General features: G+C 41.2%; 2 protein-coding genes across 5 annotated transcripts in view; both read left to right on the top strand.

Annotated features, from left to right (window-relative positions):
* LOC126419147 (integrator complex subunit 1) overlaps positions 1 to 16,490 on the top strand; it is a 288,378-nt gene extending 271,888 nt beyond the window's left edge. For all 4 annotated transcript variants that reach the window (XM_050086288.1, XM_050086260.1, XM_050086280.1 and 1 more), the window contains exons 34-37: positions 1,872 to 1,996; positions 3,101 to 3,288; positions 4,305 to 4,583; positions 16,077 to 16,490. In XM_050086288.1, coding sequence (XP_049942245.1) covers positions 1,872 to 1,996; positions 3,101 to 3,288; positions 4,305 to 4,583; positions 16,077 to 16,192 — 708 coding nt within the window. In that variant the 3' untranslated portion in view covers positions 16,193 to 16,490. The remainder of the gene's footprint in view (positions 1 to 1,871; positions 1,997 to 3,100; positions 3,289 to 4,304; positions 4,584 to 16,076) is intronic.
* A 5,156-nt stretch (positions 16,491 to 21,646) lies between these two features.
* LOC126456679 (uncharacterized) lies at positions 21,647 to 22,324 on the top strand. The gene has a single exon (XM_050092424.1). It carries the CDS (start codon positions 21,647 to 21,649, stop codon positions 22,322 to 22,324), a length of 678 nt encoding a protein of 225 aa, XP_049948381.1.
* Positions 22,325 to 24,997: the final 2,673 nt, after the last annotated feature.

Here is a 24,997-nt window from a genome sequence, read left to right as displayed (position 1 = left end):
TTTCACAGTACACACTATGTGTGAATATTTATGAATAATCAGAAACAGGTTCATGGTGTGCTATAAACAGTGGAACTGTGTGTGAATGATAGTGTTAAAAGTCCCCAGAACAAGTGTACTTTTTAAGTTTCGTAAATAACTGTCTGTGTTTGCAAAAAATGATAGGGTAAACTTAATTATATTCTTATGACATCTGTTCCATAAAACCATGTGCAAATGGGTTAATGAAACATTGTTCTTGGAAAAAAAATGGATAGTTGACATAAAATGATACCTTAAGGAATTGGCTTTGAAGTTTTAACTTTCTTGCCCCTGTACTTCCTATTTCTAAAGTGATAGAAGCCTTTTCAAAATTGGGGTAGTTCATGCTGCTAGTGCTTGGACTCCCAACACTGCCAACCTAACTATAACTGTGTTATATGTGGTGGTGTTCATGTTGGGTTGGGCTAAGGTTTGGTATTAATCCAAATGTATGGAAAGTTGACATCAGTAAACAAGAGCTGTGATAGCTTTGCTTCCAGATAATGTACAAACTAGTTTCGATCTGCTGCAGATGTGGCACCTCTTACAGAACATGTATGAACTATATATGAATTCCAGAATGAATTTTTCAATCCGCAATGAAATGTGTGCTGATATGAAACTTCCTGCCAGATTAATATGTAAAATAAGCGAAAGGTAAACCAGTCACCTATAATCGACTAGTATGTGTTGCATAGACCCATATTACAGAAAAAGTATTCACATTAGCTTTTACGTTACTGCTCTTTTTCTTTGAGTGTCTGTGTGAGTTTTGCTAGAAAAAGGGTAAGAGCACAAAAGCCAGTATAGATACTGTTTTCTGTTATGTGTCTCTTTTTTAAGTGTCATGTGTCAGTCCGCTATGGGTGAGTGGTTACCTTTCACTTATTTTATGTCTGTTTCATCCAAGAATTTCTATTACTGTTATTCCTCATGGATTAAAACTGAGTGCTGGACTGGAACTTGAACTGGGCAATTGCTCCATGAGTGAGCTACCACAGCATGACTTGCAATCCTTCCTCACAACCTTACTTCCACCACTATCATCATTCTGATATCTTTTTATGCCCTTAACTGGACATTAAGATAGGAAATGTAACAGTAAAGATCATTTGAAATTCTGTAAGAACATTGTACAAATTTAATTGCTATTAAGTATTCAACTTTGTCTGTTGCCTTCATGTCATTATCATGAGGTGGCAGGTGAACAGTAGCATCACTTTAATGCAGTATGTACATTATGGACAGGTTAAACCTGTGTACTGAAGTGCTGAAAATGTGGGAGAGATACTGTGAAAACAGTGTCACTCATCCATAGAATTTTCCACAGTGGAACAAGTGTATTCATCTAAAAATTTGTGGGTCAGAGATCAGTATCTATTTTTTGTGTTATGCACTGACCAGAACAAATCTTTCAGAATATGACTACGATATTATTATGATCTAAAGAATAAAACGATGTATTATCTAATGAAGCAGGAGGTGAACATTTAAGAGCAGTAGTTAGAACGAAGGAAATTTTGTTCAAAGGTTAAATATTCCTAGTGTTGTTTTCATTGTGCCTTTCTGCAGCTTAATGCCTGTATGTGAGGGATAGTAGTCTAGCCTTTCCATATTGCTGTTATTCCATACTGGAAAATGAGAATTAATCTTTGCACAGGATAGAGTAGCATGGAGAGCTGCATCAAACCAGTCTCAGGACTGAACACAACAACAACAACAACAACAACAACAACAATTAAATATGGTGAATTCTAGGTCATAAGTTATGCCATGTTTTTTACCTTTGTTAGTAATATTATTTGTGAAACTTCTAGCACCTAATTTATTTTATCTATTTATTTTTTCAGTACCATGGCCACATGAAAGACTTGGTTGCACTTCTGAATAGATTTGTGGCACTGCTTCAAAATTTCATCTCCCATGATGCTCATCGTGCCCTGAAGTATTTGCAGAAGCATGTCAGCACACTCATGTGAGTATGTGTACACACACAAACAGCTGACAAAAAATTTGTAACTTGCTTGTCAGGGATGGATGAAAATTGCTTAAGATAAGCAAACACGTAACAATAGCAGGTCAGATATTTTGTTGTGTTGCAAATTAGCATTTATCAGTACTCAACAGTTTTCATTTCTAAGTGTTACTTGTCTACAGTGGCTCTTTACAAATAAGAATTACATGCAGTGATTAGATGATTCTCTACATCAAAGTTTAAAACAGAGAGGAAATTTCTGTGCAACAAGAAATTGTCTCTGAGGGATCATGGAAATGAGCTGATAGATTTAAACATGGGACTTCTCTCATGGACACTCTGAGAATGTGAATGAGGTAGCACACCGAGAAGGTCTCAATTGCAATGATTACATGTGGTTTTAATTCCAGATTCACTATCCTGTTTTAGCTTGTCTACTTCCTATGATGATCAGAAATGCTTCAAACGAATGTTGACGTTGGGGTTGTTTAAAGTTAGGGCTAAGTTTACTAATGATGCTATTGTAAATAAGATATCACATTCTGTACCAGAAGAAAATTAGCATAATTTATTTAATGCTAACTGGGACGTAGTAACATCCATCAGCGGTTGATATTAACCCATTTCTCTCTCTCTCTCTCTCTCTCTCTCTCTCTCTCTCTCTCTCTCTCTCTCTCTGGAGAGACATGCTTAATAGCAAGACACTAGACTTGCATTGCAGAGGATACTAGTTAAAGTCACCATCCAGTAGTCCAGATTTAGGTTTTCTGTGCTTTTCCTAAATTGCTTCAGGCAAATGCCAGGATGGTTTCTTTGAAGGGGCACAGCTGATTTCCTCTTCCCCATCATTTCACAATCTGAGCTTGAACTCCATTTCTAACGACATCGTCATTGACAGGACATTAAGCCTCAATTTTCCTTCCTTTTTTGACTTTCATTTCTTCATTTGACCACTGTTAAAATCTAATCTGCTTATCTTGGTATAAATGAAAGATACTTACCTTTTTATCCTCCATCCATTTCCCTATCTTCAATTTTTTATGTACATATCTGTGAAAGCTCTTGTGTATTTACCACTTACGTATTTACCTCTTTTATTTTTAGAGACCTACAGCTGTCACACAACAATCTGAGCAGCCTGCGCTCGCTGATTTCTAGTATAGGCCGCCCACGATCTGGAGATGATGATTGTGGCGAAATAGTTTTAGCTGTTGGTGCACCACCTCCACCTGCAGAAGCAACACCTAACTGGGGACCACTTCTGGCTACACTCCGCAAACTTCAAGGAGAAGGTAGGTACATTCTTGGCCCAGATTGTTGTTTATATTAGCTGTACATTCAGACAAGTAATGTAGAAAATATCATTATGTGGTATAATGAGCTTCAGTGACAAAACTGATGTTTTTCCAGGGTTTCTCTATGATTTTTTTCTATTTACTTTAGTCCAGTATTATTCCAGAAACAACCCGTATTACCTAAACTTTGTTATAACACCAAAAACAATTGACTTTTGACAGTCTCAAATTTCGTTTGGTGCAGTCCCCAACAACCAGTCCTTCCTTCCCATCCCGTCCAGTAAGTCTGCCCTAATGTGTGGTTCTGGGTGACTATTCTGAAATCTGCCCCTTTTTTCTAGACCTCTCCAGTCCTTTTCCTTCGCCCCTCTTCCTTTTCCTTCAACCCTTCTACATGGAGGAGGAGCCACTGTCTCTGAAAGCTTGCCTAATTATAACCTTCTTTGATGTGTTTGTTATGCTGCCACTTGATGACTTAGTTGTTCTTAGATTTATTTGTTCCACAAGTGTGATTTGACCTTGTGTACCATTTTCAAGTGATAGCTCAATATGAAATGTGTCAGTATGTAGTGACCACCATAAAGAGGGCCGCATATACATATCTGACTTCATCAGTATAAAAATAAAAAGATTCCTCGTCATCAACATCATGATTACTCATGTACAGATGAAGTAAATATCTAAATACCATTGGAATGTCAAGGATCGATTTCTATTCACACACACACACATTTGTGAATAAAAATGGTCATTGTATTTGGAGATAATGTACCTGAAACCAATTTTAAAGTATTCAGATATCTTTGGTTTATCTTGTGTTTGTGATTATGACAATATTTGATTACAACAATAAATATAAAAAGACTGTATAACTGTCCTTACTGAAATGTATATTTATGTTTCACATTTGTTCAGTCTTATCTTTTGTAGCCAACAGTAAATAAGATTTATTTTTTCAGTTACAATAATTTGGTATTATTTTGTCAGTAAGAAAAATTACGTTTATGTTTTAGACGTGATGCAAGCCCTTCAGGACTTGGATCACTTGTCAGCTCGCAAACCAGCTCTTTTGGACACATTTGGAGATGCAGTAGCAGCTCTCTTGCTGTCTCCATCATCAGGAGTTAGATCTCTGGCACATGTATTGCTAACACGACAATTGCGGCACTCCCCACAGCAATCGACTTGCGCCAGTCTCCTTCCTGCATACTTCCGTTGCCTCGACAGCCCTCAGCCAGAGATTGTTGTATCTGCACTCGATCATTTGCCAGAGGTAGTCCTTTGTGCACAAGGTTAGTGTATTAATTATTTATAATCTTGTACATTTCTCTTGCTGATTCTTCCAAAAGTAGTCTGTTCTTTTGAAAGGGTATAGAAATGTCAGTGTTACTATTGAATTACGCCGCATGTATATTCAAAAAGCCAATTTAAAATTCTTTCTTGGTAAAGCTACTAGAAATTGTTAGTAAATCTGAGCAAAATGCTTGCAGAAGTTCAGCAGGAAACATGGAAGCAAACCATCTGTGAAACAACGGAAAAGAAAGATGATACTATAAAAGTGGAAGAATAAGAGAGGTATTTGTAGTGATGGCACTGTTTTGAAAAATAACAGGAATGTTTTACATGCTATACTTGCCTTTTTTGATGCAGTTAGTAGCATATTCGAAGCAGTAAGATGGCTGTTCATAAAGTAACTTCCATTTTTTTAATGTTAATGGCATTACAAAATTTTGTTTACAATACTGTGAAATTACTCACTTGCAAATGCACTTTGAATCAAGCCACTTCATATACATGAAAAGACAATATGTGCTAGATGCCAAATCAGGGATGTAGGGAGGGTGATCCAGTACTACCCATTTGAAGTTGCACAGTTTTGTAAAAGTATTTGTGCTGATACAGATGGCCATTGTTTAACAGGAGAATCATTCCAGAGCTCAACGTGCTTTGACTTTTGTACCAAATGGTACTTCTCAACTTTGATAGTGTGTTAAAGTAACATTCATTGTTAATTGCAACATTTCTCTCCAAGAACTCTACAAGCAAAATTCCTTTTCTGTCCCAGAAGACAATTGCCACGAGTTTGCTGCTGGAAAGTGTTTGACAGCGTTTTGTTGATCCTGTATGGCCTGGACCATATTGTTTCTCCTTTCATGTATCTGCATCTCATTTCCTGTCACATTCTGGTAGAGAAAAGCTCCCTTTTCTCTTTTGTAACGTACAAGAAATGACAGTGCTACTGCCTTATGCTGGACCTTTTGTTCTTCAGAAAGAGTTTACGCACCCACCTGGTGTTAAATCTCCAGTAGCTCAAATCTTCAGTAATTACTTTGTACAGAAGATTATGAGTAATGACAGAAAAAGAAACACAAAGCCAGGAGATGGCGACTCTGCAGTTTTCTCTAACTGTTTTGTCAACCACACGAATTGGATCTGCATTCACGATACTCAGTTGACCACTTTTCTCTTCATCATAGACATTGGTTTTCCAGTTGTGGAACATACGGTACCATTGGCTTACACCACTAGCTTTATGTTCCCGCCCCACAAGAAACCTTATTACAGAATGTACCTCATAATTGATATGATTGCAGCACATATTTTGAAAGCCCATGGTTTTGAGAACAACAAAGATACATCCTTGATTATATGTTGCTCATAGCATATTGGTTCAAAGTGCATTGCAATGCAAGAGCAGTACCACCATATCTACTATTAAGCATTGTATATCAAGAAAGAAGTTTCTTTATGAATAGTCTTTGTTACACGGGGCTGACTGGCAAAAGATTAAGAGAGAGAGAGACCCTGTGCTGTGTGGTATGGGAATATACAAGGTGAATCCCCTAAAACTTGAAAGCAAATATTGTCGAAATGGAAAGTACTGTTGATGTGCGCTTATCACAGAATGAATTGGTAGTGAGGGACATGAATTGTTAGCCAATAAACAGATTGTAATAATACTTGTAAATTCTATTTTTTGTACAAACATATGCTTTTTAAATGGAACAATGGCTATTAAAGTTAACAAACTAAAATTAGGGTAAATTGTCAGTGGCATTTGTTGCAGTATTCCAGTGCGAATCATTTACGAGATACCATATTTTGAACAGTTCCCGCACCAACACTTCTGCAATACCTGTGGTAGCACAAACTAAAAAACAACAAAGTGCATACACTAGTCATGTGGATTCTGATCAGTAAAGAGACAATTGACCTTCACAGGTTGCGTTCAAAATGACAGTCGGGAGCAGCAGTACGTGCTTCCAGTGGGGCACTGAATGACTTCTGCACACGCGCTAGCATTTCATCAGAGATGTCCAAGCATTCGGCAGTAATACGTCACTGCATATCATCGAGTGGTGTCGGTATGTCCTTGTAGACGGCATCTTTCAACTTTCCTCACAGAAAATAGTTTACCAGGCATCAAATCTGGGCAACAGACCAGCCAATGTACAGGTCATCTGCGTCCAATCCAGCAATTTGGAAACAATTCGTGAAGACGTGCTGTAGTACTTGGTGCACTGTGGGCTGCACAGCCAGCATGTTAGTACCGCAAGTTCCTCGTAGTGTGCAGAGAATGTCATTTAGCATCTGTGGAAGATGGTCAGCTAGGAGGGTGCAATACTTGTGCACATTCTGTGTTTCGTCTATGAAACATGGGCCTATGAGATGATAGATCACTATCTTACAACGCACATTTGCAGCCTGTGGACAGTGACATTCCACCTGATGAAGCCAATGGGGATTGCCAACAGACCAGTAATGCATGTTTTGTTGCTTTACCTGTTTGTAATTGGTAAATGTGGCTTCTTCACTCAAGTGCCAAGATGGTTGACTGTCTTTCTATGTACACTCTACAAGAATAAACTACATTCTTCCTTCACTCTCTGCATACTATGAGCAGTCAGCTCACAACCTACTGCTTGGACTGTTACACACTAAGTGACTAGCAAGTTGCGTTGCACTCGAGGAACATGCAAGCACATTGTAAGCAAACAGAACAACAACAACATACCTAGAAAGAAAGCAGGCTGAGGGGCACAAACAAGTATCAGTGTGAAAACATTTCAAAATACGATATCTCATCAATGACTCTTACTAGAATCCTGCAACAAACACCACTGACATTCTAATTTACCCTACTTTCAGTTTGTTAATGCCAATAGGCATTGTTCCACTTAAAGTGCATGTTTTCACAAAAAATAAAAATTTATAAGTATTATTACAATCTGTTTATTGGCTAATATAACGAGCCCTCGACTACCGACCCATCCTCTGAAAACAGCACATCAACAGCACTTTCCATTTTGGCAATATTTTTGGTGCAAGTTTTGGGTGGTTCACACGGTGTAGTAGCCAGCATCATTTTTTTCATGTTCCTATATTATAAGTTAAATATTCATGAATGCTACAAAAGTTCAGGAAAATTGTATTGGGGAGGGGGAGTGAGTTTGTTATTTAGTTAATAGCTTGTCATGTGTATGCTAGAATGAGTGCATTTTCTTTATATGTTGTAAACCTATTGTGTAGCAACAGAGCCACTGACGACCAGTAGTAGATTATTCTATAAAATATATCACATTGGTGATAAGGCACTTGAAAGTAACCTAGAGGTACATGCAGATATGACGACTATCGGTAAGAAGAAAGTTCTGAATCTTGTCATACCATATGGTGTCGTGGTCTCTTTATCATTTACAGCATCTACAGTAACCTAGAACTGGAAAATCTGGATAAGTTGGCACTCTGTGACCTGACAGAGCAAACAGGTTAAAAAGTGTGCATTTATCTACTATTTTCAGAATAGATGCATCTCAATATTGTGCAAAGTAGTGACATGATAAAAAGTGGAAATTATTTTATGATCATTTCTGATATGCAAGATGATTAGTTGCTGATGAGAATTTAAGCATGTAACAAAACTGAGCCTTCATACAAGGGAGCTAATGCTTTGGTCGCTGTTTTGCCAGCATCAGCTATAATCCCTTCTTCACATTTAGTGCTGGAACACAGCTGTAGTAATTGTGAGTTAATTGGCATAGATTGCTTAACAGCAAATAAGTGTAGGAATCAGCTGTGGACAATGCACGAGAACTGCCCAGCTTGCATGAGAAAATACTCTGCATCCATTATGTGCACCAGCTCTCTGTTGGCTGACAACCACCTCTCTAAGCATTGGAGGATTGTGTTCAGTCCAGAACATCCAACTTAAAGAACCACAGTCCATTCATGTATTTGTGGGAGAATATACAGCATCAAAAAACACAATTTTAGTTAATAGGAGTTGAAGTCGATGATGTTACTGCAGTTGGGATTCATTTTTTATCCTCACTGTTTTGTGTGTGACATGTGAATACTAGGGAAATGTTGTTTACCTGCATAATTGCATGGTTTTACTTATCTGGGGCTAAGTAGCATCATGAGCTGTGGAAACAAATTACAGCCCAATGACCAGATTGTTTTTGGGAGTTATGAAGTTTCTCATTCAGATCCAGTTGTGTGCATTCCTTCACATTCATTTGGTCACAGTTTGGGGTTTGTATCAACCTGCTGATTTGAAGGTCAGCAGTGTTTTACTAGACTTGGTCTTTTGGAGATGGCATACCCTTGTCTTCTCCTACTTCAGCTGTAATGGCATCCACAGTGCAGCATGGAATTCAAACAGCTGTGCAGCCTGGCATTTTTCATACATACTTGTTCCATAGATCATGAATACGACATTTCGTAATGATGTGGAACGTGTTGCTTTAACGTAAGTTTTCTTTACACAAATTAATTAATTAATTTTTCAGTTACTACTTCATATCTAAGAATTCATCTATTGAGTAGAAGGATTTATCATTCAAAAATTCTTTTAATTTGCTTTTAAATGTTGGTTGGCTATCTGTCAGACTTTTAATACTATTTGGCAAATGACAAAAGATTTTTGTGGCAGCATAATTCACCCTTTTCTGTGTCAAAGTGAGATTTAATCCAGAATAGTGAATATCATCCTTTCCTCTAGTATTGAAGCTATGCATTTCGCTGTTATTTGTGAATTGGGATGGGTTATTAATGACACATTTCATACATGAATATCCCGAGTTCCTTAAATAAATGTCTGCAAGGTGATCTTGGGTGGGCTTCAGCTATTATTCTGATTACACACTTTTGTGCGATGAATACTTTCTCTCTTAATGACGAATTGCCCCAAAATATGATGCCATATGAAAGCAGTGAATGAAAATAGTCATAGTAAGCTAATTTACTGATATGTTTATCACCAAAATTTGCAGTAACCCTAATAGCATAAGTAGCTGAACCTAACAGTTTCAGCAGATCATTGACGTGTTTCTTCCAATTCAATTTCTCATCAATGCACACACCCCGACATTTTAAGTATTCTACCTTAGCAACAGACTTCCATTCATAGTCTACATCTGTCAATGGTGTTACGCCATTTACTATACAGAATTGTATAAACTGTGTTTTCTCAAAATTTATTGAGAGTCTATTTGCAGAGAACCACTTAATAATTTTCTGAAAGACATTATTTGCAATTTCCTCAGCTGATTCTTGCTTCTTGGGTGTGATTACTATACTTGTATCATCAGAAAAAAGAACTAACGTTGCATCTTCATGAATGTAGAGTCGCAGGTCGTTAATATATATTAAGAACAATAAGAGACCCATGACTGAACCCTGTGGGACACCGTTCTTGATACCACCCCAGTTAGAGGACTCTGCTGGTTTTTGTAGACCATCTATACTGTTAAATTCAACCTTCTGCATTCTTCCAGTTAAGTATGAATTAAACCATTTGTGCACTGTCCCACTCATATCACAATACTTAAGCTTATCTAGAAGAATTTCATGATTCTCACAAAATATCCCAGTGGGTGATGTTTGGTTATTCATTGCATTTAATATTTGACCAGTGAAAACATATATAGCATTTTCTGTTGAAAAGCCTTTCTGAAAACCAAACTGACATTTTCTTAGTACTTCATTTTTCAATTATGTGATGCTACTCTTGAATACATTACTTTTTCAAGAATTTTGGATAAAGCTGTCAGAAGTGGGATTGGGCGGTAGTTGTTAGCATTAGATCTATACCCTTTTTTATGCAATGGTTTAACAATAGCGTATTTCAGTCTATCTGGAAAAATTCCCTGTTTCAGTGAGCTACTACGTATGTGGCTGAGAATCCTACTTATTTGTTGGGAACAAGCTTTTAGTACTCTGTTGGAAATGCCATCAATTCCATGTGAGCTTTTACTTTTGAGTGAAATTATTATTTTCCTAATTTCAGTAGGACAGGGGGTTGAATTTCAATTTTATCAAATTGCATAGGTACTGCCTCTTCCATATACTGCCTTGCATTTTCTAATGAGTAGCTGGAACCTATTTTCTCTACAACACTTAAAAAATGATTATTAAAATTGTTTTCTACTTCTGACTTCTTGTTAACAAACTTTTCATTGTATTTAGACACACAAACATACACACAAAATTCAAGCTTTCGCAACCCACGGTTGCTTCATCAGGAAAGAGGGAAGGAAAGGGAAAGACGAAAGGATGTGGGTTTTAAGGGAGAGGGTAAGGAGTCATTCCAATCCCAGGAGCGGAAAGACTTACCTTAGGGGGAAAAAAGGACAGGTATACACTCGCGCACACACACACATATCTATCCGCACATACACAGACACAAGCAGACATTTGTAAAGGCAAAGAGTTTGGGCAGAGATGTCAGTCGAGGCGGAAGTACAGAGGCAAAGATGTTGTTGAAAGACAGGTGAGGTATGAGCGGCGGCAAATTGAAATTAGCGGAGATTGAGGCCTGGCGGATAACGAGAAGAGAGGATATACTGAAGGACAAGTTCCCATCTCCAGAGTTCTGACAGGTTGGTGTTAGTGGGAAGTATCCAGATAACCTGGATGGTGTAACACTGTGCCAAGATGTGCTGGCCGTGCACCAAGGCATGTTTAGCCACAGGGTGATCCTCATTACCAACAAACACTGTCTGCCTGTGTCCATTCATGCGAATCGACAGTTTGTTGCTGGTCATTCCCACATAGAAAGCTTCACAGTGTAGGCAGGTCAGTTGGTAAATCACGTGGGTGCTTTCACACGTGGCTCTGCCTTTGATCGTGTACACCTTCCGGGTTACAGGACTGGAGTAGGTGATGGTGGGAGGGTGCATGGGATAGGTTTTACACTGGGGCCGGTTACAAGGGTAGGAGCCAGAGGGTAGGGAAGGTGGTTTGGGGATTTCATAGGGATGAACTAAGAGGTTACGAAGGTTAGGTGGACGGCAGAAAGACACTATTGGTGGAGTGGGGAGGATTTCATGAAGGATGGATCTTATTTCAGGGCAGGATTTGAGGAAGTCGTATCCCTGCTGGAGAGCCACATTCAGAGTCTGATCCAGTCCCAGAAAGTATCCTGTCACAAGTGGGCACTTTTGGGGTTCTTCTGTGGGAGGTTCTGTCTTTGAGGAGATGAGGAAGTGGCTCTGGTTATTTGCTTCTGTACCAGGTCGGGAGGGTAGTTGCGGGATGCGAAAGCTGTTTTCAGGTTGTTGGTGTAATGGTTCAGGGATTCCGGACTGGAGCAGATTCGTTTGCCACGAAGACCTAGGCTGTAGGGAAGGGACCGTTTGATGTGGAATGGGTGGCAGCTGTCATAATGGAGGTACTGTTGCTTGTTGGTGGGTTTGGTGTGGACGGACGTGTGAAGCTGGCCATTGGACAGGTGGAGGTCAACGTCAAGGCACCTTCTAATACCATGTCACCCTCACAACATCCCCACAAGGACCCCATTAAGTTTTATTTACATTCCCTCCGCAAACATGCCTTCGCCCTAGCCAGATTACACTCCCATATTTTATTTTCTCAGGCTTGTCTGACATTTGGCATTACCCCCAAAGGCCTCACACTTAAAGTTCCCAACCCTTCTTTCCATCAGTCCCTATACCAGTTCCAAACTGAACAATCCATTGCCCTCACCCACCTAATCCTTCACCTACACATCAACTCAGCCAATGAACACACCCGTCAACTCATATCCTTAATAAAAGTCCTCAATCTTTCCTCTCCCACATCCACACCGGCTGTTCAGAGCATCCTCCTACAGGCCAACCGCAAATTAGAACCGCATGCCACCCTCCACCTCAAAAAACTGTCCAATCTCCTGGTTTCCCACCTCCGGATAGGCAACTCACTCACCCTTCACAACCTCTCCAGCAAACCTCAGCCTCCTCTCATTGCACACAGACCCAGTCTCTCCCATCTACTCAATCTCCCACTTCCAGCTCCACTCCCCCCAAAACCTCAAAATTCCAATCAACGCAATCTGGAACCACAACACCCTAATTCAGTAGTTAACCTTTCCTCCAAACCTCTCTCCCAATCCAAAATCTCTCTCTTATCCAGAGGCCTCACCTTCAGCCCCACTCCCAGATTCAACCAAACAGCCCTTGTCAAAGATTTACTGTCCTACACCCACACTCTCTGCTGGAAATATCACTTTGTCACGAAGAAAAATGATCCTAATCCTACTCCTAATGATCCAACGCCCCAAGACACTATCCAAATTGAACCCTGCCTTGAACAGTTCCGTCCTCCGTCACAGCGGGACCCACCTCCTCTTCCTCAAAATCACCCTCTCCAAACTTTCCAGGAATTTCTGACTTACAGCCTTGCCTCTCAATCCTTCTTAAAAAACCTTAATCCTACTCCCAACATCACCACTGGTGAAGCCCAGGCTATCCGTGATCTGAAGGCTGACCAATCCATCGTCATTCTTCTGGCGGACAAGGGTTTCACGACCATGGTACTTGATCGTCGGGAGTATGTGGTATGTGGCTGAGGGACTGCGTCAGCTTTCAGAAAACACTACATACAAAGTTTGCCAAGGTTAATCCCATTCCTGATGTCCAGGCGGAGCTTCAAGGAATCCTCAGAACCTTAGGCCCCCTACAAAACCTTTCACCTGACTCCATCAACCTCCTGACCCCACCAACACCCCGCACCCCTACCTTCTACCTTCTTCCTAAAATTCACAAACCTAATCATCCCGGCCGTCCCATTGTAGCTGGTTACCAAGCCCCCACAGGAATCCCTGAACGTATCTCTGCCTATGTAGATCAACACCTTCAACCCATTACATGCAGTCTCCCATCCTTCATCAAAGACACCAACCACTTTCTCGAACGCCTGGAATCCTTACCCAGTCTGTTACCCCGGGAAACCATCCTTGTAACCATTGATGCCACTTCCTTATACACAAATATTCCGCACGTCAAGGGCCTCGCTGCGATGGACCACTTCCTTTCACGCCGATCACCTGCCACCCTACCAAAAACCTCTTTCTTCATTACCTTAGCCGGCTTCATCCTGACCCACAACTTCTTCACTTTTGAAGGCCAGACATACCAACAATTAAAGGGAACAGCCATGGGTACCAGGATGGCCCCCTCGTACGCCCACTTATTCATGGTTCTCTTAGAGGAAGCCTTCTTGGTTACCCAGGCCTGCCAACCCAAAGTTTGGTACAGATTTATTGATGACATCTTCATGATCTGGACTCACAGTGAAGAAGAATTCCAGAATTTCCTCCCCAACCTCAACTCCATTGGTTCCATCAGATTCACCTGGTCCTACTCCAAATCCCATGCCACTTTCCTTGACGTTGACCTCCACCTGTCCAATGGCCAGCTTCACACGACCATCCACATCAAACCCGTCAACAAGCAACAGTACCTCCATTATGACAGCTGCCACCCATTCCACATCAAACGGTCCCTTCCCTACAGCCTAGGTCTTCATGGCAAACGAATCTGCTCCTGTCTGGAATCCCTGAACCATTACACCAACAACCTGAAAACAGGTTTCGCATCCCGCAACTACCCTCCCGACCTGGTACAGAAGCAAATAACCAGAGCCACTTCCTCATCTCCTCAAACCCAGAACCTCCCCAGAAGAACCCCAAAAGTGCCCACTTGTGACAGGATACTTTCTGGGACTGGATCAGACTCTGAATGTGGCTCTCCAGCAGGGACACGACTTCCTCAAATCCTGCCCTGAAATGAGATCCATCCTTCATGAAATCCTCCCCACTCCACCAAGAGTGTCTTTCTGCCGTCCACCTAACCTTCGTAACCTCTTAGTTCATCCCTATGAAATCCCCAAACCACCTTCCCTACCCTCTGGCTCCTACCCTTGTAACCGGCCCCAGTGTAAAACCTGTCCCATGCACCCTCCCACCACCACCTACTCCAGTCCTGTAACCCGGAAGGTGTACACGATCAAAGGCAGAGCCACGTGTGAAAGCACCCACGTGATTTACCAACTGACCTGCCTACACTGTGAAGCTTTCTATGTCGGAGTGACCAGCAACAAACTGTCGATTCGCATGAATGGACACAGGCAGACAGTGTTTGTTGGTAATGAGGATCACCCTGTGGCTAAACATGCCTTGGTGCACGGCCAGCACATCTTGGCACAGTGTTACACCGTCCGGGTTATCTGGATATTTCCCACTAACACCAACCTGTCAGAACTCCGGAGATGGGAACTTGTCCTTCAGTATATCCTCTCTTCTCGTTATCCGCCAGGCCTCAATCTCCGCTAATTTCAGTTTGCCGCCGCTCATACCTCGTCTTTCAACAACATCTTTGCCTTTACAAATGTCTGCTTGTGTCTGTGTATGTGCGGATGGATGTGTGTGTGTGTGTGTGTGTGTGTGTGTGTGTGTGTGTGTGTGTGTGTGTGTGTGTGTGTGCGCGCGCGTGTGTGCGCGCGAGTGTCAGTAATTCCATAATAATAATTTTTCCCCCTAAGGTAAGTCTTTCCGCTCCCGGGATTGGAATGACTCCTTACCCTCTCCCTTAAAACCCACATCCTTTAGTCTTTCCCTCTCCTTCCCTCTTTCCTGATGAAGCAACCATTGGTTGCGAAAGCTTGAATTTTGTGTGTATGTTTGTGTTTGTTTGTGTGTCTATCGACCTGCCAGCACTTTCGTTTGGTAAGTCACATCATCTTTGTTTTTAGATATATTTTTCCCACGTGGAATGTTTCCCTCTATTATTTTCATTGTGTTTGATAGAAGTACAGTCTTCCTGTGCTCTCAGTTGCCTGGTTTCCCTTTTCACAATATTCCAAATTGTTTTAATTTTATTATCAGATGTGCTAATCTCAGACTTAATGCACACACTTCTGGACTCTTTAATAACTTTTTTTAATACAGTACAGTGTTTCATTGTTTCGGGATCAATAATTTGAATATGTAACGTGACATGTCTTCTGCCAACAAACCCACATATTATAGTGGCGTTTTGGTTGTATTACACTGCATAATATTTGTCAACGGCACTTCCATATGTGTGAAAAATATTTTTAGTTATTGTCTGAATGCACTTATCACTCTCATACACAAGTGTTACACAGAGCTTATTCTGTATGATGACAGAACAGAACAGAACCACATGGGTGGAGTGGGTAAGAGGTTGGTAGTGCTAATGTCTGATGCCATAAATATGGATATGCCAGTTTAATGGTTCTTGTGTGCAGTTAAAAGTTTGGAGTAGTGAACAGAGTTAATTTGTTAATCTGTTTACAGCCTTTGGGGTGTTGCTGCAGATTTATTGACAGTTGTGACTCAGTTTTGCATTTATGGTTGTGGCTTTTTTTTAATTGGTGACGGGATGTCCTTTTTTTTACAGTCCCCAAATGTTTGTAACAGAATAACTGGACATGTTTACTAAGGCTAAAACAAATTTTAAAGAACTTTTTTTTTTTTCCAGAGCATGCATTGTCTCTTCTCCACAAGGTTTTTGAATTGGGAATGTCATCAAATGTGAACACAGTACCCCACATCAGCAAAACAATTGCATTACTTAATGTTCAGACTGGTTGTTAAGACTTGCATGCAGACAACTGCAGAAGAGACACAACTTTTCTTGTAAACTACTTGTGTAAAATAATTTCGGTAAGATATTGTACTATAAAAGGTGCAGTTCCTGCTGTACAAAAGTATAGTTTTTAATTTGTATTTGTTGGGAGGCAGTTTTAATTACTGTCTTTCTGAATAAGCAGTATTTGAACAATAGATGTTTACTATGTAATGCTAGAAGGTTTTTTTTAAACACTATAAGCACAGTTATTTCAAACTATTACAGTTACTGTTGTAAGATTCGCCAATAAATGACAAATTAATATTTTTTCTGTCTTGATTCCTTACACTTAAGTTGTGTAGTCCATGAGAATAAAATGTGACTCAAGTGGCAAAATTACTGTTGTAAGGGTTGTTCAAAGCTGATCAAATGCTTTTTTTTTTTTTTCTTTTTTTTCTTTTTTTAAAAAAGCCGGAGATTGATGTATACTCACAATGATGCTACTGCTTCGTTTCACTTCATTAGTCCTTTCCTAATTTGGAATGACATTCATTTAACCATGAGGAATCGGACTAAAATGGTATTGATCGCATGCAGTAGCTGCTGCTTGATAATTAATGTTGCACTGTACACCTAATGATATGATGGTGAGCTACTATACTTGAAATGATGTATTGAAATTATGGTGTGATGAGTGGATGGGTTGCTACCTGTCCGGACAGTTCCAATCTAACTTCAGTATGCCTGGGGATTGGGAGCACACACTACAAATGGGACACATTAGCTGGAGGAACTTGGACTTAAAGCATATGCCCTCAGACATGATGTTAACATGTAACACACACAATAATAAAGAACAAACAATGGAAGATCCAGGATGGAATGTAACAATATTATGAGAACGAAAGTTGCTACTCACCATATAGCAGAGATGCTGAGTCGCAGATAGCCACAACAAAAAGACTCTCACAATTATAGCTTACGCCCATTAAGGTCTTCGTCGACGATAGTCACACATATCCACACGCACACTCATTCATGTAAGTTGTGTGTGTGAGTTGCATTTGCTGGAGTGTGTGTGCATGTGCATATGTGTATCGATTGTTAATGAAGGCCTTAATGGCCGAACGCTATAATTGTGAGAATCTTTTTGTTGTGCCTATCTGCAACTCAGCATCTCTACTATATGGGGAGCAGCAGCTTTTCTTCTCATAATAATAATAAAGAACATTTATATAAAAATTTACACAGTAAGTAAATATATGACTAACTTGCATTGCATGGAAGGCACACTATGCACTGTTGTGGCTGGTCATTTGAGTATTCGTACGTCCAACATTTCAATTTACAAATGACAGTTTTAAGTATTTCAATTTACAGCAATTAATGTGAAAAGCAAGAGTTAACTGAATAAGTCACAGAAATGTAAATATTGCATAATTAATATTTAACTTTGCCACATGTACTGAAAGATACTGTTTTCACTGTTCATCACTGTACATCTGCTGAATAATGATGGATTGAACTTATTATATTCTATAGTTGGCCTTGTAGTGTCTTTCACAACACGTCATACACTTGTCACAGAAAGCTGGTTTGTTTCTGTTGTAAAGACAATGCATTTGTTGAATACTGAATATGTTACTAGCTTCTACTTTTATGACAGTGGAATGTGAACTAACTTCATCACATGGAACAAGGGATCGGCACACACTCACTACTTACGCACAAAACCAAGTGCATTAACTAATCCAATAATGATTCAAATAAAACCACACAGCTGAGAGAGCTTGGATCTACAAAACTAATACTTACCACCACATGATGGCATCCTTCGAACAAATCCACTGTTTGCACAACACTTGTGTTACAAATACGTTAGATTTGTTGTACCATCAATGTACATCATCTTGTCTCTATTGTAGGTGCTACGTAATTTCAAGAGTTGCAGTAAGTTAGATATTTAGCTCCATCCAGCAGCTCATATTCCACATTATCTGCTACTTCCTTTATGTAGCTAGTCAACCAACAGTCCAAGCCAAGTTGCAATGTCCATTTCATCATTTCATGAGATGGCTGTTAAACCCCTGCACAAATTTGGCTAACACATTCCATGATGCCAGTGTACTACTGTGATATAATTGGCAATGCAGCAGTATCATTTTATATACAGTAAATTAGAGACTGACCCCATGTATGCTCACTATCAAGCACTCTTAACAACTCACAAAGGAGACTTTTGAAAAGGCTTGGTACTTTCCCTCACTGAAGAGCATTGCTATTCTCCCTACAGCCTGTACACTCTGACTATTTGCATTTATACTTTGAGAATAACATTTACTTCTTTATTTTATACACAATATTGTTTACATATCAAAATTTATTTATGTGAAAATAGTTTAAGTATCTAGTTATTTACATTATTGGTTACTATGTAGTAGCACCATGCAGTTTGACCTGTAATCTCCGATTAACTCTTACTGCTAGTGCTAGATGTTGTAAACGAACACAAAGCTAATAGCAACCCTGGCATCTACATTGAGACAGATACTCTCTCTACTTACACATGTAACCAAATGGAAACTGATTCTTAGAATTTTTTGAGGTGGTACTAGGTGTATTGTTACAACAGTCAACAATATATGTCCAGTTTCTCAAACTATTCTCCATCCAACATCTACACATTGCTGCTGTGAATGTGGCTCTTGCATGATTTATTTGTTGTAGGAAGATTTGGGTTGCTATCATAACTATTTCAGAACTTCGTTATTTAATGATTCACATATCTGGAATTTCTTCCTTCCTAGGTGCCCTGTAAGACGTTCACTTATTGTGGAGAACAGTCATGTTCACAGGCAACATTCCACGGCTGTCCTTCCAAACCACTCTTAGGCTGTATGCATTAATAAGTATATGTCCAAGTACCCTCTAATGCCTCAGAGGATGGTAACATAACAGTCATTGTGGTGGAACACATTAGACACAATTCGAAGGTAACAATTCTCACTGACGAAGATTTCCAGTTATATACCAAATCACTTCAGTCAAATCCTAGGATGGTTCCTTCAGCATGATGATGCCCTATTTTCATACATGTCCTTGGTAAGCAAATAAGTTTTTATTTATAATGAAAAGTGGCATGCTCACACTGAAGGTAGCAGAGATCCAATATTTGAGGATATGCGGAAACGAAAACAGTCTTCGATCAGAAATTTTGTTTATTCAGTTCAATAACTGGTTTCATTCATCACGATCACCATCAGATTGACTGTCCTTTTACATATACATCTGCATCTGCAAAGATACTCTGCAAATCACATTTAAGTGCCTGGCAGAGGGTTTATCGAACCACCTTCACAGTGATTCTCTATTATTCCATCCTCGAACAACGCTCTTGTATCCCTCCGTGTGAGCTCTGGCTTGTCTTTCTTCTTCCTATGTAGGTTGGCGTCAACAAAATATTTTTGCATTTAGAAGAGAAAGTTGGTGATTGAAATTTCGTGAGAAGATACTGCCATAATGAGAAATGCCTTTGTTTTAATGATATCCACACCAAATCCTGTATCCTGTTCATGACACTCTCTCCCCTATTTCTCGAAAATACAAAACATGTTGTTGTTCTTTAAACTTTCTAGGTGTACTCTGTTAATCCTATCTGGTACGGATGCCAGACCATGCAGGAGCACCCCAAAAGAGGATGGACAACTGTAGTGTAGGCAGTTGCTTTATTAGATCTGTTGCACCTTCTAAGTATTCTGCCAACAAATCACAGTTTTTAATTCGCCTTCCCCACTATATTTTCTGTGTTCTTTTCAATTTAAGATGTTCGTAATTGTAATACCTAGGTATTTAGATCTGATTGCTTTATCGTGTATCCAAAGTTTAACAGATTCCTTTTAGCACTCATGTGAATGACCTCATGTTGTAACCACAGGAACAAGCCAAGTCTAATTGCAGTACCTTGAGAATAGTACGTAGGAAGAAGTTAAAGTTGCAGCGCTGGACGCCAGGCGTGGCCGAAGGGTCAGCCGAGGCGGCACTCAAACTGCTGGGCAGCTGGGTGCTTGATAAGAAAGTAAACAGCCAGCAGATACAAACGAAGGTCTGTGCAGGGACTCATGATAAGCAATCAAGTAAGGATTATAAATAGATGCATTCCTGGCTAGAGAGAAAGGTCTGGGAGTGGAGAGAGAAAGAAAGAGGGCCCTTGGTAGGGACAGCGCTACGTCATGAGGAGCCAATGAAGGGCTCAGGACGCAGTGCGTGACCATATAGGGAGAGGCGCCTCTATCCCTCCACTCAGCCTCTGAAGAACAATAGCAACAACAATGTTTTAACGATACCAAATAAGGACAAGTTGCATTCAACGCTACGTCATGCCAAGCGCTGGCGGGGTTGAAGGGGAAATGCTAACAAAACCCGAGAGCACGCCGCTCTGAGGGTCTTGTCGGGTGTTGTCTGGAGAGGTCGAAGAGTTAGAGAGTGATAGCAGCAGCCGACTTGGGCTGGGGAACGGGCTGTAGGCAGGCAGCCGGAGATAGTCGCTGGAGCGCGTCAGGGCGTAGTCGCAGGACTCTAACGTAGGGTGTTAGGAAACGTTGCAGAACTTCTAGTAGGCAGTCGGAACGGTGGAGTCAGTCACCGTCTCTGTATTAGACTTGGCCTTCCTGTGAATGCAACCGCCGTGCGGATAGGGTGAGCTGTATTCATTTAGAATAAACTGCAATTTGTTAAAGTTATCAAGACTTCAATTCTACCCGCTTCCTAGCCTTGTGCTTTCACACCAGGGATTTCTACATCTTAGCCAGATCAAAAAGTCTCCCTCTCACTAAGGTCAACCGGCTAAAATCCCATCCACGAACCGTGTCGCTCAATCCCTCGCAATCCCCACGCTTGGGACGTGACATAAATAAAACTTTTGGTGCCAGGTGTGGGGTTATCACAAAGGCGCATAGGCAAATAGGAGGTAGGAGCCATTAGATTTTGCTACAGCGACTGTGGCAATTGGCAGGAAGTTGTGGCGACTCGCAACTTTCAGCATTAGTAGCACCAGTACGTCAGAGTCCAGAAAAGTAGTCCTCGCGGGTGCAGGGTGACGCAAGACAGCGGCAGCGCGACGCGGAGCGACGAGGCACAGAGGTGCCTGAGCAGCCAGCGTTCGAGTCCGAGGGTCCGGGCCGAGTAGCAGCAGAATCGGCAGCAGCCATAGCAGCGGCAGCCGAGGAGAGCGACGGGGTCGGCACAGCCCAGCAGAGCGGCGGCCGGCGCATCTCAGCAGCACGGGCGCAGAGACAGCGCAGGCACAAAGAGAGTGCGAAGCAGCACGGGACGATGCGGATCAACAGAGCAGACGGTGCACCACAAGAGAAGCGGTACTTGTAAAACTGTCTTAAGAATATTGTATCTTTGTTGTGTAAAGTATTAACTTAGTTAAGATGCCCCAAACTAAAGAAGTTGTGTAATCCTCCACTAATGGTAAGATGTCAGTGAAGGAGGCCCTATGTATTGTGTCGAAAATGTTCGAAGGGAACAAGAAGGATTTAAGGGAATTTATCGAAAATGTAGATGCGGCTTTTGAATTAGTAAAGCCAGAGGAACACGAAACGTTATTGAAGTTCGTTAAAGCAAAGATAACCGGTGAGGCCAGGTCGAGATTGCAGGTGCGTGAGCGCACGGGTACGTGGCAAGAGGTGAAACGCGTTTTAGAAGAAAACTATGCGAGTAAGCGTACTATAGACTACTACGCATGTAAAATTTTCCAAGCCAGACAGGGACAAGGGGAACCAATAGCAATGTGGGCAAGCCGAATTGATGAAATGCAGAGAGATTTTCGAGAAGCAGTAAACAGAGTTACGGCCAGAGAAAACTTGAAAGGTGCGATAGAACTAGTTGATTCTTTAGGAAGAGTGTGCTTTATACAGGGCTTAAGTAATGATAGAATACAAACAATAGTGAGAAGCAGAGGTGATGAAATTACGTTGGCGGCAGCAGTGGAGTTGGCACTGCAGGAGGAGAGTGCGATATTGTCCATGAAAGAGCGGGGACTAGCCCCGAGGGTAACGTACACTCGAAATAAAGAAGCTGTAAAAAACGCGAGAGAAAGTAGAGTTGAAATGTTTCAATTGTGGGCTGATATCCCACATAGCAAGCAGGTGTAGAAAAAACAGGCCAGAGCATAGAGTACGGGCCATGACGGGCAAAGAGTTTACAAACTTTTGCTATGGGTGTGACAAGCTGGGACACACAGACATGGAATGCCGGGTGCGGTTAAGAAAAGTTCACCCGATAGATGTAAGGGAATTCAGAGGAAATCACAGAGAAACCGATGGAGGGTTACGAGAGTGGAGATGTCCACAGTGTAATTTACCAGGGAACTGCGGAGTTCCATGCACAAGAGTAAAAGATGTTGCGTGTTTTAAGTGTAAGCGGCAGGGCCACTACGCGAAAGATTGCCACGAAGGGCCCTGGCACACCTGGAGAAAAGGCAGGGTGCCAGTATCGAGTAAAACAGGAAAGGTGGTACAGGGAAACTAAGAGGCGGCAAGGCCGCGCAGTCGGGCCTTGTTGCGATAGGTAAACCCACAGTGAGGGTAATCGACTGTGCAACAGAAAACGACGTGGTAATGTTGTACTGCGTAGAGTTAAAGAAGTATTTAAAGTTACTAATAGACACAGGAGCACAATTGTGCTTGCTAAAGAGGACGAGTATTCCGGTAAAGAGTATGCTTGGAATCAATGAAACAGAAAAGCTTAGGTTAAAGGGCGTAATGAGTGAAGCCGTTAGCACAATAGGCACGGTACAAATAAACTTAAGTATAGACGGATCTGAAAAGGTGAGACAGAAATTTCACGTGTACGGTAGAGGCCTAGACATTCCGTACGACGGATTGATAGGGAGAAATTTCTTAACACAGCATAGAGTCAAGCTGGACTATGCAGGTAAAGTAATAAGACTAAAAGGGCGAGATATACCCTTAGTAGTAGAGGAAGAACCAAAGGGACAAGAGATAGAAGCAGATTCAGAAATAGGCGGGGAGATAGGGCCCCGGGAAGAAAGAATAATGTTGTTGAAAGTGGACGGAAAGGTACCACAGGGAACCGAAAGAGAAATGGTCATACCGAGGCAGGAGACTGCACAAGGGGTGCATGTACCTGAGTCCTTAGTAAAAGTGCGAAATGGGAAATGCGTAGTAAGTGCATTGAACGTGTCAGAGGACAGAGTTCGACTAGGAAATGTCAGATTAATAACGGAAGAATTAGAAAGAATAGCGAAAGTATGCGAAGTAAAATGTAGCACTGATGCAATAGGTAAGACGGAAAGTCGTGCTAGTGTGTTGCGAAGGCAACTCAGAATGGATTCATGTGAACGTCGAAGAAAAGAGCGCTCTAGCAGAGGTCTGCACGGAGTACGGAGATGTATTTCATCTACCAGGGGACAAACTGTCCTATACTTCTGCAGTGAAACATAGAATACCGATTGCGCTGGAACACGCGGGGAAGGTAGTGAACGCTAGACCGTACAGGATCCCTGAAGCGCAAAAGGAAGTGCTAAAAGAGCAAATAGAACAGATGCTCAAGGATGACATAATTGTCGAAAGCAAGAGCGCATGGAACGCACCATTACTGTTAGTGCCAAAGAAGTTAGATGCCAGTGGCAAGCAGAAATGGAGAATCGTAGTGGACTACCGACAATTAAATGACATCACGGTAGGCAATGCATTTCCACTACCGAATATCTCCGATATTCTGGATCAATTAGGGCAAGCCAAGTACTTCTCGACGCTTGACCTCGCAAGCGGGTACCATCAAATATTGACGGACGAGAAGGACAGAGAGAAAACGGCATTCAGCTCAAACTATCAACATTACGAATACAAAAGAATGCTGATGGGACTGAAGGGAGCCCCAGGATGTTTCCAGAGACTGATGAACACAGTATTGGCAGGTTTACAAGGTGTTAAATGTTTTGTCTATTTGGACGACATAGTATGTTATAGGATTGGGGAGAAGAGGAGTTTGTGGCACAACTTGACCAGAAGAAGGGATCGGTTGGTAGGACATGTTCTGAGGCATCAAGGGATCACCAATTTAGTATTGGAGGGCAGCGTGGAGGGTAAAAATCGTAGGGGGAGACCAATAGATGAATACACTAAGCATATTCAGAAGGATGTAGGTTGCAGTAGGTACTGGGAGATGAAGAAGCTTGCACAGGATAGAGTAGCATGGAGAGCTGCATCAAACCATTCTCAGGACTGAAGACCACAACAACAACACAACAGTATGTTGTGGGAAAAACCTGCAGGAGCATAACGAAAAACTCCGGGAAATATTTGACAGGTTGCGAGAGCACAATTTGAAGTTGCAACCAGACAAGTGTGAATTTCTGAGGAAGGAGGTAATCTTTCTAGGTCATTGTATCACGGACAAGGGAATATCACCGGATATGGCAAAGGTGGAGAAGGTGAAGTTCTTCCCACAGCCGAGAACAACAAAAGAACTAAAAGGGTTTCTAGGATTGATAGGGTACTATCGACGTTTCATTGCAAATTTCAGCAAAATTGCCAAACCTCTCCATGAGCTCTTAAAGAAAGTAGTAGAGTACCAATGGGGAGAACGACAGAACAATGTGTTCGAGGAACTGAAAGAGAAATTAGTGAATCCTCCGTTACTTCAGTATCCTGACTTTACGAAACCGTTTATAATCACAACGGATGCGAGTAACACAGCGTTAGGCGCCGTGTTATCGCAAGGGAATAAGATTGGCGAAGACTTGCCGATTGCATATGCATCCAGAGCACTGAACAAAGCAGAACTGAACTATAGTACAACGG

This window comes from Schistocerca serialis, chromosome 1 (genome assembly GCF_023864345.2).
Source record: "Schistocerca serialis cubense isolate TAMUIC-IGC-003099 chromosome 1, iqSchSeri2.2, whole genome shotgun sequence".
In the NCBI taxonomy this organism is placed as follows: domain Eukaryota; kingdom Metazoa; phylum Arthropoda; class Insecta; order Orthoptera; family Acrididae; genus Schistocerca; species Schistocerca serialis.
The sequence above is the reverse complement of the archived record's forward strand: the minus strand, read 5'-3'. Positions and strand labels throughout refer to the sequence as shown.